Genomic DNA, 20149 nt, shown 5'->3' on the forward strand with positions numbered 1-20149 from the left:
CAATCATTTTGTTGCAAGCACACCTTGAAATTTCTTTCAGTGACTGTGGGCTTTTGACAAACCTCTCCTCTATTTTTCTGAGGATGTTTTTATTTGATTATATTTTCACAGATATGACAACCATATTCTCTCAGAACACTGTCTTTACTGATACACATTTTTGTTGTTAAAGAAGTTAGATATTATTCTAACTGCTTTTCCCTCCAAGATAATCTCTGCATTTCTGTTGAGGTGCTTTTAGCATCTGCTCAGTTGTCTTTACTGAACTTCAGTTCCACTATGATGTTTCTAAATGTGCATTTAACAAATATATACCATTAATATTTTAGTAGGATTCACAGTTAGTTTTCAGAAAATTTTAGCCTTTTCTCAGTATTACCTCCTCCACATTTTGTTTATTCTCTCCTTTCAAACAGATATATTTAGACCTTTTCATTTTGTTTTCAATTATCTTAGCCTCTCTTTCATTTTTTTTCACTCATTTTTGTCTCTGCCCTGCATAATTCATTTCCTCAGCTCTGTATTCTAGGTTGCTATTTTTCTCTGGTTGTGCCTAATTTAAAATTTATTCAATACATTTGTTGAATTTTTGATCTGACTCTCAAATTCTCCTGTTTTACTTATGATTTTCCTGTTCATTTTATATGATCTCCATCTTTACTAGTATATTCAATCCTTTATTTCCTCAATAACACTTAATTAATTTAAATTCTATAGTTCTTTTGTGGTTTTGATCTGTTGTCCCTCTGGATCTCTTTCACAGGGCCTTGCTTTTTTGTGGGGTCTCTGGTACCTGAGTATAAGCTGTTATTTTATGAAAGTTTATCTGGAGAATATTTTGATGTTGATGTTTCCTTCTATCAGGAGGCATTATGGCTCTAGAAGCAGAAACTTTGAATAAAATTATTAGCTTGTAGTGAAACTCAAAAATCAAAAAATACATATGAGCCCACTTGTGGTTCATTAATTCACCTTTTATCTCTTTTGGGTGGTAGATTTTTTATTTAAATATCTATTTTATTATTTTTATTTAAATATTTTTATATTCCTAAAAGTTATAAAAACTATCATTTAATGTACATACACCAAGAACATTATTTTTCCAGAGCTGAATTTTCATAGCAATTTTTTAAAATTAAACTATTTTTATTTTTTAATACTATTATTTTAATTTCAGATTAATATATGGGTTCATATGATTAGGTTACATTGTTTTAGGTAAAGTCCAAGTTGTAACTGAGCCTTTACCCAGGAGGTATGCCATATACCCTTACATTGTGAGAGTTTACCAATCTCCCTCCTCCCCTCACCTCCCCACTTGAGTTTAATTCAGTTTTTTTCTCATGTGTGCATGTAGTTGTTCATCTACTAGTTTTATAATAGTATTGAGTACATTGGATGCTTGCTTTTCTACTTTTGTAATACTTTACTTAGGAGGATGTTGTCCTCTTAGATCAACTGTCATGGTGTCATGGTGTCATAGTCCTTGTGTTCAAGTAAACTTTATTTTACTTAGTAATTGCTCCAAAGTGAAAGAGTACTAAGTTGGAGTATTGTTATAATTGTTTTATTTTATTATTAACTATTATTTTTAATCTCTTTTGAGTCTAATTTATAAATTAAACTTTATCATAGATATGTATGTATAGCGAAAAACATAATATATACAGGGTTCAGTACTCTGTAAAATGAAGGGACTACTGTATATTTAGTACCCAACCTTCTGTCCTGGGTTTTGTGTCTTCACATGGTTGACTGAAGTTTGTTTTCTGATGATTTGAAGGTCCTGAAAACAACATTCTAGATTTTTATTGCATTTTTGTACCTTTTTTTATTTAAATACCTGTTTTGTTAGATTTAAAATCTGAGTGCTACATTTTGTAGCACTGTAGAATTTTGTAGCTTGTGCCCTACCCCCACCTCCACTTAATAATAACAGTGCCTCAGACCTTATAAGTATTGCATGATAGGACAACCGGTCTGCCTCCAGTGGGGGCTGGCTGGTTCAGATTTTACAAACCTTTTTGAAGGAAACTCCCAAATCTTTTGGGAATGGTCTCCCCCACCCTTATATATTCATGCATTTTTAATTTCAGTGAACATATATTGTTTTAATAATTTTATAAAAAGGAGAATTTTAATTTCTTTAGATAAGCTGATTTTTTAATCATACGTAATAGTAAAATCCATCTTAATACTGAGATTAGTAAACATAAAAAAACACACAAGATGAATGGAACATGGATTCTAGCATCTCACACAAGTCAGTGTGTAATTGAAAGTATAATCGCAATGTTGAGTTATAGGCAACTCATTCAATTTCAGACCGCTATTATATCTCACATTATAATAATGATCTTCATGAAATTTCAAAATAAATTCAATAAATTTATTTTCATCTTCTTGCCTTTGGAATTTTTTTGTTTTATAAAAAGGAATAGAGGAAAATCATAAGGAAATTTTAAAAATACAGATGAATGAAAGAAGTGAACACATTATTATTACCACTTCAAATGCTTCCTACTTTAGGACAATGATCCTCAAAAGGACTATACAGTATATCATTTATCTTTCACTTCTCTTTACATAAAATATACCTGTTGACCAGCTTCTTCATGGCTGTCTTTACTTCTTTGTTTCTCAATGTGTATATGATGGGATTAAGTAAAGGGAATATTACAGTATGGAACACAGACACCACTTTATCTAGAGAAAAAGAGTCAAATGGACGGGCATAAATGTAGATGGATGGCCCAAACATTAGCACCACAATGGTGATGTGGGAATAGCAGGTGGACATGGCCCTGTTGGTGCTTTCACCTGAGCCTGAGTGTTTCTTGAGCATGGCCAAAAGGAAGGCATAGGACATTAACAGAGCAATGAAGCACACCACAGAGATCAGACCACTACTAAAGATCATCACTAACTCCTCCGGGAAGGTGTTAGCACAGGCAATCCGGACAACCTGTGTGATGTCACAGAAGTAACTGTCTAACTCATTGGGGCCACAGAAAGGAAGTCGAACAATGAGAGCCACTTGTATTATAGAGTGAATGAAGCCCCCGGTCCAGGAGAGAGCCACCAGGATGCAGCAGAGACGTCGATTCATGATGGTAGCATAGTGGAGGGGGCGGCAGATAGCAGCATAGCGATCAAAGGCCATCACTGTGAGCAGAAACATCTCTGAAGCCCCAACAAAGTGCAAGAAGAAGAGCTGTGCAATGCACCCACCAAAGGAAATGATCTTCCTCTCCACAAAGAAGTCCACAAGCATTTTAGGGGCTGTGATGGAAGAATACCAAATATCAAGGAAGGCCAGATTAGCCAACAGGAAATACATGGGAGAAGTCAGATGGGGGTCAAGCCTGATGGTGCAAATGATAAGAACATTCCCTGGAAGAATGAACAAATAAAAAGATAAAAATACAACAAATAAGACTAGTTGTACTTCCCGCGTCTGAGATAGGCCAGTGAGAATAAATTCTGTCACCCTGGTGTAATTTGCAGGTTCCATTTCTTCAATTAACTTTTTTCATAATATAGCTATGAAAAATAAAGAAATTATAATTATTCCAAATGACATTTAAGTAGGGTTATATATTACTTTCAAAATTGTCATCTGTTCCCTATCATTAAAAGATTTGCAGCACACAGAAAACTAACTGATTTATGATCCCTGATGAACAAACTGTGAGTTTCTGACAATCAAACAAATCTTTACCAAAAGTATTTAGAATATTATGATTGCTCAGTTCATTTGGATATTTTACTATATAGTTTTTGAAAAGATGGAAGTTATTAGATTACCTGTTCTTAATTGTCTAAATGTCCTCGTTACTGAAAGGAGATGAATATTTCAAAGCAGTCAATATTATTATAAGACCCTAAACTTTTCTTTTTTAGTTTTGTGAAAGGTATCATTCTGGTTATTGTCACACAAATTATCCCTTTCTCCTCTGACCAAGGAGAGACATTCTGTACCCTAAAGAGGAAGTAGAAATGGCACTAATCTAGAAATAAAGGATTTAGGCAAATGAATGTCAATGTCTTGGAAAGACAAATATATATCAGGTATCATGGAATAGGAAGGGTCATTTTACCAGAAAATGTCAAAGAGATTTCTTCCTTTAGCTCAATGTTCAAGAGATGACATAAAATTAAAAACTGATGATATATACTTTGCATTAAGAACTCAAACTTGCCTCATTTATTCTTTATGGAAAAAAATGCAGAGAATTATCCCTCCACTTCTCACAACCATCAAGTTGAAAGGAGACATTTTACTGGTAGATCTCAATCCATAGGCAGGCAGCCAACCAAACCCCCTATTTTTCAAGCTAGCAATGCTCAGCTGCTATTCATAACACACACACACACCACTAAACAATGCCACTTCCTCAGCTCAGTGAAGGTCCAATACCTATTTTCCCATTAATTTGACCACAGCCTGAAGTAACATAAAACACACAGTTCTGACTTGCAAGCATTTGTCATTTAATGCATGTCAAAACAAAGCTCTTCACACATGAGAGTAGAGTCTCTCACCAAATATATAGTCTCTGTGTAACTTCTATAACTTACTCATTTGTTTATTCAACAAATATTTAGGGAGCATCTGCTATGTGCTAACTGCTGAGACAAAACAATGAACAGGAAGACAATTTCTGCTTCATTAAATTTCCATGCCAGAAATACAGACAGATAAGTAAGCAAATAAATAAGAAATAAATAAAATATAAGTAAGTAAAATAAAATAATTGCCACTAATGATAAGAGACAAGTAGGAGAAAAGGAGATTATGACCGAAAGAAAACAGTGGTGGTAGGGTGGTATGAAGTGTTTTAGCAAAGCTTCTCTGTGAACTTGTGACATTTTACTAACTTTAAAAATCTATACAAGAAAGCATTTTAGGAATAGAGAATAGCAAATGCAAAGAAGACCCTGCATGGATGTTTCTGAAACCTATAGGAGACCTTCAACTCTTAAAGCCAAGGGAACAAAACAAAGAGACAGTCGAGGACAACATATTGTACTCCACAATCAATTAGATTTTAATAGCTTCCAATGTATTTTAAAGTAAAACCCAGGGAGTAGTTTAACAGGATTTTCAACTTATAAATTCCACTCTGGCTACTATGTGAATAAATTAGAGTGAGGCAAGATTAGAAGAAAAAATTATGTCACTTAAGCTAAAGATATAGCAATAACTATTTAGAGAAATGCATAGTTTGCTTAGAAAATGTTTACAAGGTTCAACTAGCAAAATTTAATGGTGGAGTGTGTGTTTCCATTATCAGACTACCAAAAGCAGTTGGAAATTGAACTCTGTAACAGCTTTTTAAAAAAAATTATAATAAGTAAAGGAAATTCAAAATAAACACAAATAAATTGTCATCGCATCTTCTATGTCTAAAATAAGGTTCATCCAGCACATTCCAGGTCCTTAATAAAATTTGGCAGAATCTACTATATATACAGTATTGAAGTATACCTCATCACACTCTAAGGAAGGCTGGGAATTATGCCAAAAAAAAAAAAAAAAAAAAACAGAGTAAGGAATTATGTTTGTGAGAAACCCTTAGGGGAGATAAGCCATCCATGGGGACTGAGTCAGGGAATTTCTTTCTAGGGCTGACGTTTATGAGGGGTTATCAATTCAATATCACCTCTTACCCTTAGAGCAGCTAGATAAGTTGGTTAGAATGTTTTACTTTATCTTATGTCCACTCATCTACTCTTCCCAAGTTTCTGCATGGAGCCTGCTCCTCTTTTAATAACATCTAGTGAATTCCATTCTTAATCTGCAGGGATGTGTTATCTGAAGGATGGCTATGGAAATAGGCACGCAGGGGCCCTCCCAGTAGGTGAGTTAACTGTGAACTCTCCTCAAGAGAATCAGTGCTTTGTGGTTAAACAGAATCTGTGTTGAGATTCTGAGATGTTGAGATGTTGAGAAGGTTATTCAATCTTCCTTGACAACAGTTTCTTCCCAGAAACATGAAGGATTTTAAACTAGAATTTTAAGAAATATTCTAGTTTAAAAATTCTGTGATTATTTGGAAATAAAAGAAGATTGAGAGTAAAAGTCCCAGAAGGGCAAATTAAGAACAATATGGGTGACAATATAGAAAAACAGCGATGGAATACATGCATTCTGGATATAGACAATGCTTAAAAGAAATAACTTGGATTTACCTATTTTTAAGATATCAAGCTTACCTATCTTATTCTGTGAGATGGTCAGGAGGAAGTGTACAAAAATATTTCCACCAAATATGTGGGTATATACAGACCCAGACACTTCAAATCTCATAAATGAACCAATAGCAGAAAATATCAAGACAGTAGTTATGTTGATTTTTTGTAGATGTTTTTCCCCACAGTAAACTAGACAATAAGAAACCATTAGTATCAGAGAAGGACTGATCTCACTATGAAGATTTTTTTTGAGGCTTATTGCTGCCATTCTTCTTATAAAAGACTTAGATATGGAGTGTTTGTGCCCTGGTTCTAACAACATCTGAACCCCTTAATAGCTACGTAACCTTGGGCAACTCATCCACCTTTCTCTGCCTCACCAGTGCAATGGAGATAATAATAGTACCTACCTCAAATGTATTATTATAATGATTAATTAATTAATGCATGTAATGCTCAGGAAAATACATTTCACATAACTTATACTTAATATAATGATAATTCTTAGTATTATTATTTCCCTTTGCAAAGTATAAAATTCAGTTGGTAAACTACCATCCCAACATGATTTCCAAACTATTACCCTTTAAAATCTATTTTCTCTTCTCTCCCCTAATTGCTATACTTAGACCTGGAAAACTAAGAACAAGTCTAAGAAATAGCTTAGAGAGGAGGACAAGAGTGTCTGACCTCAAAACACTACCATCTCGCCCTGTTGTTCCCAGACCCATAGTTCCATATGACTGTTGATATATCACTATTAATATATTCTCTACTCTTAGTTAGAGGCCTTTTTTCTAAACTACCTGAAATTTTGTATAAAATTTTATGAACATGCCCCCATAGAAATGTCATATATGTATTTCTATGGCTATGCCTCATAGTAGTACTCTGGTTACACTTCCATTAAAAACTTTAACTCATTATAATTTTTTTAGTTTATGTATATATATGTGTGTGTGTGTGTGTGTGTGTGTGTGTGTGTGTATGTTTTTGTTTTTGTTTTGGAAACAAAGTCTCACTTTGTTGCCCAGCTAGCATGTAGTAGTGTCATGATAACTTGTTGTGACCTCCAACTTCTGCTCTCAAACAATCCTCCTGCCTCAGCCTCCCGAGTAGCTGAGACTCCAGGTGTGTGCCTGGCTCTCAGTTTGTATTTTGACCAAAATATAACAGAAACTCTGAGCTCCTTCAGTTCATAGAATAAGTCTAATTCATGTATCTTTCCAGTGCCTAAGGTAGCTTGTAGCACACTATGGTCCTCAGTATGTGACAAATGAATACATGGATGATTAAAGGGATTTTTTGATGAATAAATAAATGAATAAAAGACTGGAAAAAAGTAAATTATTTTCAAACCCAATTGTTTTAATAATTATTTAAACTTTCCTGACTCTGCTCCTTGATTTCTGATTTTGTTTCCTGGAATTCTCGTTTTAAAAGACCTATTCCAACACCACTTACAAGCAGACACAATTAATAGGGGACTTCACTCAGCAAATGCAAGCAGTGTAGTCTGGTTCATTGTACCCTCAATGATTCCCCAACAAGAAAGAAAAATTTTAAAATAAATTAAATAAAAAATAAAAGACCTATCTTACCCACATTACTTTCAAGTAAGAGTCTCTCTACTTTCAAGTTTCTCTTTTGTGTTTCTATTCATTTTCAAAGTTGTTACTACCTCCAATTCAAATCCCACCAAAATGAAACATCTTAGGACCCACTTGTCCCATCCCCTTCCTAGGCCTCGCCTTGAAGAACTATCAGAACAAGTAACTGGAGATCTTGGGATTTTTTTTCCCTGACTTCCTTTCAAGGGTGATAGGATTCAAAATTTAAAAAATTTATTTTAATGATTTGGCAATGTCTGATGACAAAAGAGTCTTTTCTGCTTGAATTTGTTTAAGAATGGCTCCTTCTGTGAGTCTGAGATGACATAGGTATCTTCTCAATAAACTGTTCACCCCTGCATTTAAAATGCTTTAATTTTAACATCAAGACAAAGAAGGAATACTTTGTCCAACAACTCTACAGGTAAGATCTGCTCTAGCTTACCACCACATTTCCTTGCACGAGGCTTTCTGCTTCTTACCACCAGTTTCTGCACCTTACATAGTGATTCCCATCATTATATGATCTCATTGTCTCAAAACTAAAGTGGTTTATGTAAATATTTGAACATTCCACCTACCCATTACTGTGCAGTCTTGGTGTAGTCGGGGATTGTGGGGAAGGGGTAGAAGAAGCCTCTTCTCCTACCCACAACAGAGGGCTTTGCTGTCTATATTTTGGCATATATCAGTTCTTACCGTGATGTAACAATGAGCTAACTAGCACCATGGGCTATAACTACAAAAGTCATTTCTCTGGAGGCCAAGAAAAGTCAGGGAGGAATAAAACCCTGAGGGAATAATTTAAAAGTTGAGGTGTACTTTACCCAAGAAGCATAGAAACACAACTTTTGAGTTGCACAGAACAATATTGTATTGAATGGAGTTAAATTAAAATCATTTCCACGCAGATCAGGAACAAGGCAAGCCTGGAATATAGATGACCATCCCTTCACCCTGAGTCTATATTTATCTTTTAAAGTAAGATACGATTCTTGAATACAACAGATGTCCGATCTGAGTTTCTGCATCCAGTCAGCCAATCTGTGCCTCTTTAGAGGACAATTTAAGCCATTCACATTGATTGAAATTATTGATAAGCCTGGTAAAATTTTGGGCATCGAGGTGCTCGAAAGTCCAGTAGACATTTTTAATCCTTTCACCATTGTGGAAGTTGGAATTTGATCAAAAGTTTCTGAGTTAGTTTACTTTCATGGGGGAGGATTGCACTGGTCATTATAGAGGATAGACTTGAGAATTTACTGCAGAGCTGGTTTACTTATGGCAAATTTCTTCAACATGTGAATGTCATTAAAGTATTTCATTTCGGCTTGGCGCCTATGGCTCAAGTGGATAAGGCGCCAGCCACATATACTTAAGGTGGCGGGTTCAAATCCAGCTGGGGCCTGCCAAACAAAAATGATGGCTGCAACCAAAAAATAGCTGGGTGTTGAGGCAGGTGCCTGTAGTCCCAGCTACTTGGGAGGCTGAGGCAGGAGACTCACTTGAGCCCAGGAGTTGGAGGTTGCTGTGAGCTGTGATGCCACAGCCACCCCTAGGGGGACAGCTTGAGGCTCTGTCTCAAAAAAAAAAAAAAGTATTTAATTTCTCCATCATAAATGAAACTCAGTTTGGCTGGATACAGGATCCTGGGTTGAAAGTTATTTTGTTTTAGGAGATTAAAAGTCGATGACCATCCTCTTGTAGCCTGAAAGGTTTCAACAGAGTGATCTGCAGTCATTCTAATATTCTTCCCCTTGTAGGTTATGGTTTTCTTGCGTTTAACTGCTTTCAGAATTTTCTCTTTCATATTGACTTTAGTAAAGTTAATTATGATGTGCCTGGGGGATGTCTTATTCACGTTGAGTCATGCTGGGGTTCTGAAACTGCTATCTGAATTTCAGAATCTCTTGGCATATCTAGAAAGTTCTCTTTCATAATTTCATGTAGAAGAGCCTCTGTGTTTTGTGAAGCAACTTCGTTGCCTTCAGGGATTCCTATACGGTGAATATTAGTTTTCTTTGAATTATCCAAGAGCTCTCTGAGAGAAAGATCCATTTTTGCTCTCCATTTCTTCTCATCTTTGTGCTCTTGAGCTTGTTCAAAAGCTTTGTCTTCAATGTCAGAGATCCTTTCTTCTGCCTGTGCCACTCTGTTACAGAGGGATTCTACCATATCTTTCAGATCCTTGAGGGCTGCAACCTCTTGCCTCAGTGTTTCAAAATCTTTGATCATTTTATCTTTGAAATTGTTGAATTCTTGAGATATCTTTTGAATAATTTCTTGAAATTCTAATTCCCTACTTTCTTCCATTCTGTTAATCTTATTTGCTATCTACATTCTGAACTCGATTTCTGACATCTCTGCCATCTGTTTATGGATGGGGTCTTCAATTGCATCTGCCCCATTTTTCATTGGAGGAGTTGATCTACTCTGGTTATTCAAGTTGCCAGGGTTTTTCCACTGATTCCACCCCACACTGAGTTTACCCTGTTTGGAGACCTTATCAGAACCATTCAGTCAGTGGCTTCTTCTGGTTGCCCAGAGAGACAGGGCATGTCTGTCCTTTTCTCCCAGTTCTCAGGTGCTGGGGCAACTGGGGCACAGTGGAATGGCAGCAGCTGTGTGGGAGTCTACATAGCCAGATCTGACCTCATTTGGCCCTCTGGGGTGACTGGGGGTCAGAAGACCAGCAGTGGCCAGATCAGTCCTAGTTTGGCTCAACTGGGTGACTGGGGGACAGGGGAACTGCAGCGATGGTGTGGGGCACTCACGCAGCCAGATCAGTCCTAGTTAGGCCCGCCAGGGTTACCCGGGGGCAGGGGAATAACAGTGGCTGCACAGAGCACAAGAACTGCGGAATCAGTCCTACTGCACCCTCACTGGGGTGATGGAGGGAGGGGGAACAGAAGAACGGCAGTGGCTGGGTCAATAATCATTCAGTCCCACTGGGGTGGCCAGGGGGGCAGGAGAATGGCAGCAGCTGGATCAGTCCTAGTTTGGCCCCACTAGGGCAACCAGGGGGCAGAGGAACAGCAGCAGCTGGACCAGTCCTAGTTCAGCCCCACTGGGCAACTGGGGGACAGGGGAACGGCAGTGGCTAGATCAGTCCTAGTTCAGCCCCAATGGAACAACTGGGAGGGGTGGGGGAATGGTAGCAGTGGTGCAGGGCACGCACACAACCGCATCAGTCCTAGTTCGCCCCACCAGGGCAACGGGGGGCAGGGGAACAGCAGCGGCCAGATCAGTCCTAGTTCAGACCTGCTGGGGCAACCGGGGGGTAGGGGAATGGGGAGCAGAGGACTCTTCTGCCGCTGCCCACTGGATGCATGCAGCACTAGCAAGCAGATCTGGGCCCTCCAAGCGTGGGAGCCTGGAGCAAGGAACTCCTCCGCTGCCGCCCATGGGACACACGTGGTTCTGGCAAATAGTTCTGGGCCCGCCCAGAGCAATAGACTCCCCCCGCCATGACCCCATGGGTTGCAGCTCTAGCAAGCAGTTATGGGCCCACCCAGCACAGGTGCCTAGACCGGGAAACTCCTCTGCTGGCCCCTAAGGGGTGTGCGTGTCTCTAGGAAGCAGTTTGGGGCCTGCCTGGAACGGAGAACTCTTCCACCACTGTCTGCGGGACGCCCACAGCACTAGCAAGCAGTTTTGGGCCCACCCAAAGCGGGAGCCTGGAGCAGGGAATCTCCTCTGCCACCTGTGGGGCACACAACTCTAGCAAGCAGTTTTGGGCCCACCCAGAGTGGGGGCCTCCTCCACTGCCACCTGCGGGGTGCATGTGGCTCTAGCAAGTAGTTCTGTGCCTGCCTGGAGCTGGGGGCTCCTATGCAGCCACCCACTGCCCATGGGAGGCATGCAGCTCTAGCAAGCAGTTCTGGGACCTGCTTTGTACCTGTATTTTGTGTTCTTAAATGCTCTTCCTTGGATTTATAGCTTGCCAAACTTCTTTCTGGGCTCAGCTCCCCATCTTTGGCTTCATAGATTCTGATTCCATCCAGTTTTTCTTCCTTTGCTCAGGAGCCTCTGACAGGAGTTGCTACCAGTTCGCCATCTTCCCAGAATCCCCCCCTTTTTTTCTTTTTTGAGACAGAGTCTTATGCCATCACCCTAGGTAGAGTGTTGTAGCATCACAGCTCACAGCAACCTCAAACTCTTGGCTCAAGTGATTTTTTTGCCTCAGCCTCCCAAGTAGCTGGGACTATAGGTGCCAGCCACAATGCCTGGCTATTTTGTTGTTATTGTTGTTGTTGCAGTTTTAGCTGGCCCAGGCCAGGTTTGAACCTGCCAGCCTCTGTGTATGTGGCCAGTGCCCAACCCACCGAGCTATGTGCACTGCCTATAGCCAACTAATTTTCAATAAAGACACTAAAAATATACACATGGGGTAAGAATAGACTCTTCAATAAAGAGTACTGGGAAAATTGGATATCTACATGCAAAAAGGATAAAATTGGACCCTTCTTTTAAAACATTCATAAAAATCAATTCAAATGCTTTAAAGAATTAACATAAGATTTCACTCTATAAAATTCCTAGAAGTAAACATGGGGAAAAGTTCCTTGACATTGGTTTTAGCTTGGCTTTTTTTTGCTGAAAGGGAAATTTATGCAATAGGAGAAAATATTTTTGTATAATAATTGTAGATCCAAAAAGAAGTAAATATCCAAAATATGTAACTGAGATGCTCCAACATATCAAATAATGTACCTTACCCTTCCCCCTCTATTCCTGAAGAGTTCCATCCTGGGGGCTTCTCTTCTGTCTCATCCATTTCTGTCATCCTCTATGTCTACTATACAGTTTTCATCTTAAAAATGTTTTTGACACTTCTGGGGTTAATGAGTGTAAGTTTTACAAGTATGTGTGAGATGGGCCTCCCTCCAATCTTCTTATGACATTGACACCTTACTCATCTGGTATAACAAAAGAAAGTTGAGAAAAAGAAATAAGTGCCTTGGCCACTTCCTTCATTATATACATGATTTATTTATTTTGTTGGTTGGTTGGTTGGAGTTTGTTCTAGAGACAGAGTATCACTCTGTAGTCCAGGTTGGAATGTAGTGACATCATCATAGATCACTGCAGCCTCCAACTCCTAGACTCAAGGGTTCCTTCCACTTCAGCCTCCCAAGTATATACTAATTTCTTAAATCCTCTCTCTTCCTCTTGCTTTACTGGAACAAGTGATCCCAAACTTTGGGGAAAAAAAAAAAAAGGATACTTGTGAAATAAATTTTGTGAATCTTTGCATGACTAAAAATGTTTAAGTCTATCTTCCTAATTGGTTTTTCTGTTCTGTATAGAATTCTAGGCTGAAAATCAGTTGGTGGCACTCTGAATACACTCCACTCTATTCCAAGGTCCAGTTTTGCTTTGAAGCATATTCATGACATTCAAGTGTTTTCATTTACTTGTAGTCTATTTACTTTTTTCTCAATAATTTTATAATCTATAATCTTTTCCATCTTTAGGGTCAGAAAATTTCATAGTAATGTGCTTTGGTATTATTTTTTAATCATTCTGGGCATTCAGTAAATCTTTCATATCCAGAAACTGAAACCCTTCTGTTCTCAAAGAATTATTTTTTCATTGTTTCTTTTAAATTCATCCCTTCTGTTTTCTCTGTTCTAGAACACATGTGAGTTGAATAGTTTGACTCTTGAATTGATTCTTTATGTTTCTTATCTTTATCTTTTCTATTTCCTTTTTTTATTTTTAATTCAACTTTCATAGAGACTTCTTTATTTCTATGACTTCTTTGACTACTTCTTTTAATTCTTTGTTGTTTTTATATATTTGTTATTTTAGTATGTTTTATTTAGTTTATAAAAATATTTTTTCTCTGTTTTTTCAAAACATCGTCTCATCTTAAGATTGCAAATATTTTCCTCTCACTGATGTGAAGATATGAGGTTTTTAAGATTTTATTTTCCTATGTTCCCTCTCATTTCACTAGATTCCTTTTGGCTTTCATAAATATTTACCTTTTTTCTCCAAAATTCTTATGTATATTAAGGAATGAAGCACCAAAAAATTGATCTCTTAAACTCTGGAACAAAAGAGCAGAGCTTACTAGTTCGTAGGCTTCTGAGTAGGGTTCTACTAGACAAGCAGCAATTTCATTTGTGAACTCCATAATGTGACTTTTCTCTATTCCCATTCAGCTTTTTAAGCATAGGTACCAATATTCTGTCTGTGAAGCACATCCCTTTGCATCGGAAGCAAGGTATGGAAGGAGATGATTAGAAATTTAACTATTTCTTTTTCTTAGTCTCTGTTACCAGCCCTGAACCTCACCATTCCTCTGACCTTGTCCTGGCATCCCAAACATCTCAGGGATCCCAAGACTGGATCTGTGCACTTTTCCTCAGCATTCGTCTCTGTTGGTATTTCAAAGCTAGCCTTCCCTGCCATTTCTAACCAGCTATTGCTCCTTTATCTTCTCTCTTCCAAGCTTTTATTGGACTCTTTTGTCTGCATCAAAGGTCCTTTCTGTTTTCTTTGTTGGAGTGGTTCTAAACTTTTTTTCCTTGCTGGTGTGGTTGTTGTTCTCATTATTATCATACTTCTATCTTAGGAGAGAAAAAGAAAACTAATGTAGCATGCCGTTGTAAATATAATTTCAGTGTTCATTGTTTATCTTTAAAAATCAGGATTAAAGAGGATAAAATGAGACATTTTACAAAAAAAGTAATATGAAAACTAACTATAAGAAAATGCAATAAATGTCAATGTGATCATGTACAGATGGGCTGGAAACTATAGAAATGATGTTAAAGGGTTTTCAAAAGTCTCATCTACCAGCTAATGCTAATATCATATTATCCATACCCAGCTGCAAATGAAATATTTTTTATTGTGTTAAGATGTTTATATTCTACTCTTAGAAAGATTCACTTGTACCCTTATAAGATAAACCATAGAAGGGATCCCTCCAATCACCCTACATCCACCCATCCCCCTTCCCTCCCCCCCCCATATTCTTAGGCTATAATTAGGTTATAGCTTTCATATGAAAGCTATAAATTAGTTTCATAATAGGGCTGTGTACATTGGGTACTTTTTCTTCCATTCTTGTGATACTTTGCTAAGAACATTTTCCAGCTCCATCCATGTGAACATGAAGGACGTAAAGTCTCCATCTTTCTTTATGGCTGCATAGTATTCCACGGTGTACATATACCATAGTTTATTGATCCATTCTTGGATCGATGGGCACTTGGACTTCTTCCATGACAAATGAGATTTTTTTTTCTTATAACTCTATTCTAAATTATTGAAGTGTAGGTTTAAAAAGCTTGAGATAGCAAAAAAAAAAAAAAAAGAGGAAGAAGAAGAAAAATAGAGAAAAAAGTTGAGATAGCAATTGTTTAGATGGACCACCATAAATAATGTCAGGTCTCTATTACTAAGAAAAAATTAAAAGAAACAACGAATATTAGCATGATAACCAACAAATTCTGACCAGTATCTTCTATGCAACCATCTCTGTACTATACATGGCAAGTAGAAAAGAAATAATATACATTACTCATTTCCCTCATAAGTTGTGGAAATGAGATAAGAATCCTTTTAAAAATCAATAAGAAAAAGCAACTGATATCATTTTTTAAATTAGATACAGGATCACAAGGCATACAGAAAATAAATGTTGAATAAAGATAATCAAGGTATTATTTAAAAGATATTAGTCACAAGATAAGATCTAAGGACATTTCTTGGAAGAAAAACATCTCTTCCAAAATATTGAGGATACCCTTCTATTCTCCAGCTTTACTAAGAACACTATCAAAGAAAATGAGCTTACTCTGTTTTGGTCTTTTAAAGAATTAAATACAAGTTTGACTAAAAATTTTTTAACAGAATTACATCTCTTAAGTCATTTTAATAGTTCATATGTCAACTCATTTTAGGTGTTTAGTTAATCTAGAGCAAAAAAGAAAAGTAAGATTGTGTCCAATAAAAATAATACTATAGTACTGAGAGGCAGGAGGAAAGTATTCAAGTTCTTTAAGACAGTCAAGGCCTTTCTCCCACCTGCTCTGGCCTCCCCCTGGGGAGAGCTGTAGCCCTGAGGTTGTGACAGCTACCACAGCAGCGAATCTGAATGCTGTGAGACAAACCATGGACGTTCTGCTTGAGATTTCAAGATTTTGAATACTGGCTTAGATATAAAAACTTTGCCTATTTGTGTACAGCTTTGTGAACAAGGAATTAACCCAGAAGCTTTATCACTGGTTATTAAGGAGCTTCACAAGGCTACTGAAGCACTAAAGGCTGCCAAAAATATGAAAAGCTGATTTTCTGGAGAAACTTTGATGAGATATGTCAAGGTCTGTAAGAGGATTTAAAGGCTGCTTTGTAGTCAGGAATGGACAATGAAATTATTACATGCATCAATGTAGAAAAATTTCCCTTTTTAAAAAAACTATAAAACTATAGCTGTATAAATCAGTGGAAAGTGCCTTACAGAGAGAACTATCAGATGTGTTTATATCACATCTTACTTTTCTTTAACAGCTATAATCCTTTGGCATTGCTATGTTCATATTTAGGTATTCCTTATTTATAGCTCTGATAGCTTTCATTTTCTAAGCAGTCTGTCAATGTGCACATCTGCTGTGCCTGGTTGAAGTATAGTGGAACCCATCAGTAGTGATGTGTAGTAGTTATGACTTGTTGACATTTCCATTATAAACTTTAATTCTGAATTGTTTATGCATAAAAACTGAATTTGTGTAGTACTGGGCTGGAAGTTGACAGGATTTTAGCTACCATTTGTGAATTTTGATTTAGTTCATTATATATATCAGGATCTTGGTTTTTAAAAATAAGAGCATGGAAAACATTTCTAGTCATTTCCTCTTTAACAAAGAAGATTTAGTTTTTTAAACAATTTGTTGGGCAGTTAATAGTGTGAACTAGATTATTTTTGTACTGCTTAAAAAATAAAGCTTTTTAAAATTTTGATTTTAAAGTAAATGACAGTGCTTAGCTTAGCATTATTTACAGTTTGAATCATTTAAATCTAATGAAAATGTTTGTTGAGAATTTTTTAAAGTTTTATACCCAATGAATGAAGGTCTAAAAAAATAGCATATAAAATAAAATACAAGCAAAATGCAAAATTCCTCTTTACTTTTTATTACATAAAAGTAATTTGATTACTTTAAAAAGTCATTAAAAATTTTGTTCTTCACCTCAAAATATATAATAAACTGCTCTCTTTCTCTCTCTCTTTTTTTTCCTGTGTAGAAATCATCTTTGAGCAATTTGTGAATTTATAGTAACCCCCTTCATTGCATGCAGTATATATTTCTATGTCTGCATGCATTATACTATATTATAATTATCTCTTTAAAAATCCATTCCCCCTACTAGATTTGTAATATTTATTGGGAAAGACTAAAAAAGAGAGAGAAAAAAGGAAGGAAAGAAAGAAGGAAAGGGAAGGAAGAAAGGACGGGAGGGAGAGAAGGGAAGGGAAGGGAAGAAGAAAGGAAGGGGAGAAAGAATCAAGAAGGTGGCTTCTAATAAGCTGGATTTTTTTTTTTTTTGAAAAATAGTCTATTCCTTGTGGATATCGTTCCCTTATCACCCCCATTCTAACATTCTAAAAATCATGGAATTGCAGCTTAAGAGAGTTTGATGTGACTAGAAAGGATCTGAAGCACTCAGATGAGATGATGAGTAGACATTTTCCTCTTCCACTCTAGTGGTAAGAGAAGATAAACTTTGCCAGCATGAAAAGATTTAAGTTTAACCACTTACAAAAGCCTCAAATTATTTCCTGTTACATGAAAAGTAAAAGATAGTTCAATTTTATGGACTATTCCTTAAAATTCTTAGTAAATTAAGGACCATTGAAGGTACCAGCTAGTTCTACAGTTTTGCAATTCTGACAAACTATCCCTTCTGCTTTTCCTCCAAGGAGACCTTGTGCCTCCATTGTCGCTTCATAGCAGTCTTTACATTCTCGTTCCTCAGGGTATAAATGAGTGGGTTTAACATCGGAGTGATGGTGGTATAGAACACAGACACCACCTTATCCAGTGGGAAAGTAGTGGATGGACGGAGATAAATAAAGACACACGGGACAAAGAAGAAAGTTACTACAGTCAGATGAGATCCACAGGTAGAGAGTGCTTTGCTCCGGCTCTCTGCAGACCGTTTTCGAAGACTAAACAGAATGACTGTGTAGGAAGCCAGAATAATAAGGAAACACCCTAAGGAGATGAGACCACTGTTGGCAACCACCAACATATTCACCAGGGATGTATCCGCACAGGCAAGTTTTAAGAGTGGGTGGACATCACAAAAGTAGTGGTCTATGGTCTGCGCATTGCAGAAGGGCAGCTGAAAGGTCAGGAGGGTCTGAACAAAAGAATGACCAAGGGCCCCCAGCCAGGACAGTGATGCCAGGACAGTACAAACATTGGCGCTCATGATGGTAGTGTAACGGAGGGGTTGGCAGATGGCGGCATAACGATCAAAAGCCATGACAGTCAAAACAAAAATCTCAGCACAACCAAAAAAGTGGAAGGTAAACATTTGAGTAATACAGCCCCAGTAGGAAATAGTCTTTTTCTCAGAAACAAAATCTGTGATCATCTTAGGTGCTGTGGCTGAGGAATAGGCAATGTCTACAAAAGACAGGTTACTGAGAAAGAAATACATGGGTGTGTGGAGTTGGGAATCGGAAAATACAGTAAGCAAAATAAGCAAATTTCCCCCCAAGATCACGATGTAGAAGAGGAGAAATAAGGCAAAGAACATCAATTGTATTTTAGGATCTTGGGAAAGTCCCAGAAATATAAACTCAGTGACATTGTTGGCCACTTCCATTGTTGGATACTTCCTGCCCCAGGCAGAACTGCTGGAGGGTCTCTCCTGCTCTGCAAAAATAAACACATGTCATAAACCCTTGTAAGCATGATAAAGCCTAAGAGAAATAGTCTTATGTACCTAGGATGGAGGAAATTCCTCATAAGTCTTGAATACAGCTCATGGTACTTTTCTTGTCATTACTTTTTTCCACATTATTGACTCACATCTGAATTTCTATTACAATTAGTTTTACAGTTCATTTCTTCCAAATAAGAATCTAAACAATCTGAGGTTTTAAAATTAAATTTAATGTATTTTCCTCATCAGTGCACTCCCTCGCTCTCTCTCTTCCCCACCCCCAGCCTCTCTCATCAGAAATTTGTTTTGCATCCTGTGTGTAGTTTTGTTGCCAAAAAAGAAAGAAAGAAATTTCCTTTGTGCTAGAAACTTAAATTGATTATTAACTGGATTAATTAATTTGAGGGGCTATGGATAAAAACATAAAATCAAATGTGTAAAATTGCAGGTGAATCTTTTTAATATAATATATACAGACGATCAAAAAATTTCTATTTAATCGTGAGAGGAAGTATCAGTTTCCAATTTCTAAATTAAATTGGAAGTCTCAATACAATTAAAAATCAAGTCATTTTTAGTGACTAAGAACCACATATGCAGTAGCTTCTTGCTTGCCAATAATTCATGTTTATAAATGAACATTTGGGAAATTTGACTGGCATATGAAAATTCTACTTTACTTGCCAGTAAGGAATACAGGAGTAGTGGTCAAACTACACAGAGGAGAGGCAGGAATTCACTAACTGTGGAAAATAAAAAGATAAGGAAAAATAACCCGAGCAAGTAAAACATTGAAAAAAATCTGCAAGTGAGTTAATGTAACCCAATGGAGACACTGTTTAAGGTATCATCTATTGGATCTTCTATATTTCCTATAGCACCAATATTAATTTACCCTTTCACTTAATAAACGTTTACTGAGTACATTCTCTGAGTGTAGTATTGTGCTGTGAAAAAAAATAAAAAGATGAATAAAACAAAATTCCTGACCTAAAGCCATTCATTTTAGAGTAACAGCTTTAAATGAAGTCACCAGATCCTCTTAGACTAGAGCATGATTTATGTTAAGCCTATACTTATATGGGGATAAAGCATCTTAGAGCTCACTTGATTTTATACCACTCATTTGGCCATTAGTGAAGCTAAGCTAATGAAGATTATCTAGGTTTCATTGTTAGTGGTAAAGCTAAGAGGAAATTCTAATTGAAATTATATGAATGCACACTTTGAGCTATAATTATTATTTCCTAAATTACTTAGTAAAATTACTAGAATGAATGTTGAAAAGCAGATAAAGAATTTAAAGATTCCTCTTTATCCTTGAATATAATTTGAAGAAAAATTGCCCTTACCTCTTTCAGTGCTGGTTAAAGGGTCATTCCAGATAGAGAACTTACTCTGGCTGTCTTTGTGAGTCCCACAAAATGGAT

The 20149-nt window shown here is 36.9% G+C and overlaps 2 protein-coding genes and 1 pseudogene across 2 annotated transcripts; 1 reads left to right on the forward strand and 2 right to left on the reverse strand.

The window, feature by feature from the left end:
- Positions 1–2482: 2482 nt before the first annotated feature.
- On the reverse strand, positions 2483–3606 carry LOC100960192 (olfactory receptor 4M1). The gene has a single exon (XM_003797296.2). It carries the CDS (start codon positions 3512–3514, stop codon positions 2573–2575), a length of 942 nt encoding a protein of 313 aa, XP_003797344.1. The 5' UTR covers positions 3515–3606; the 3' UTR covers positions 2483–2572.
- Positions 3607–12637: 9031 nt separating this feature from the next.
- Positions 12638–12733, forward strand: LOC111727627 (annotated as a pseudogene).
- Positions 12734–17720: 4987 nt separating this feature from the next.
- Positions 17721–18659, reverse strand: LOC105887746 (olfactory receptor 4S2-like). Its single transcript, XM_012809846.1, has one exon. It carries the CDS (start codon positions 18657–18659, stop codon positions 17721–17723), a length of 939 nt encoding a protein of 312 aa, XP_012665300.1.
- Positions 18660–20149: the final 1490 nt, after the last annotated feature.

Source organism: Otolemur garnettii, unplaced genomic scaffold (genome assembly GCF_000181295.1).
Source record: "Otolemur garnettii isolate 467f Iridium unplaced genomic scaffold, OtoGar3 scaffold00114, whole genome shotgun sequence".
In the NCBI taxonomy this organism is placed as follows: domain Eukaryota; kingdom Metazoa; phylum Chordata; class Mammalia; order Primates; family Galagidae; genus Otolemur; species Otolemur garnettii.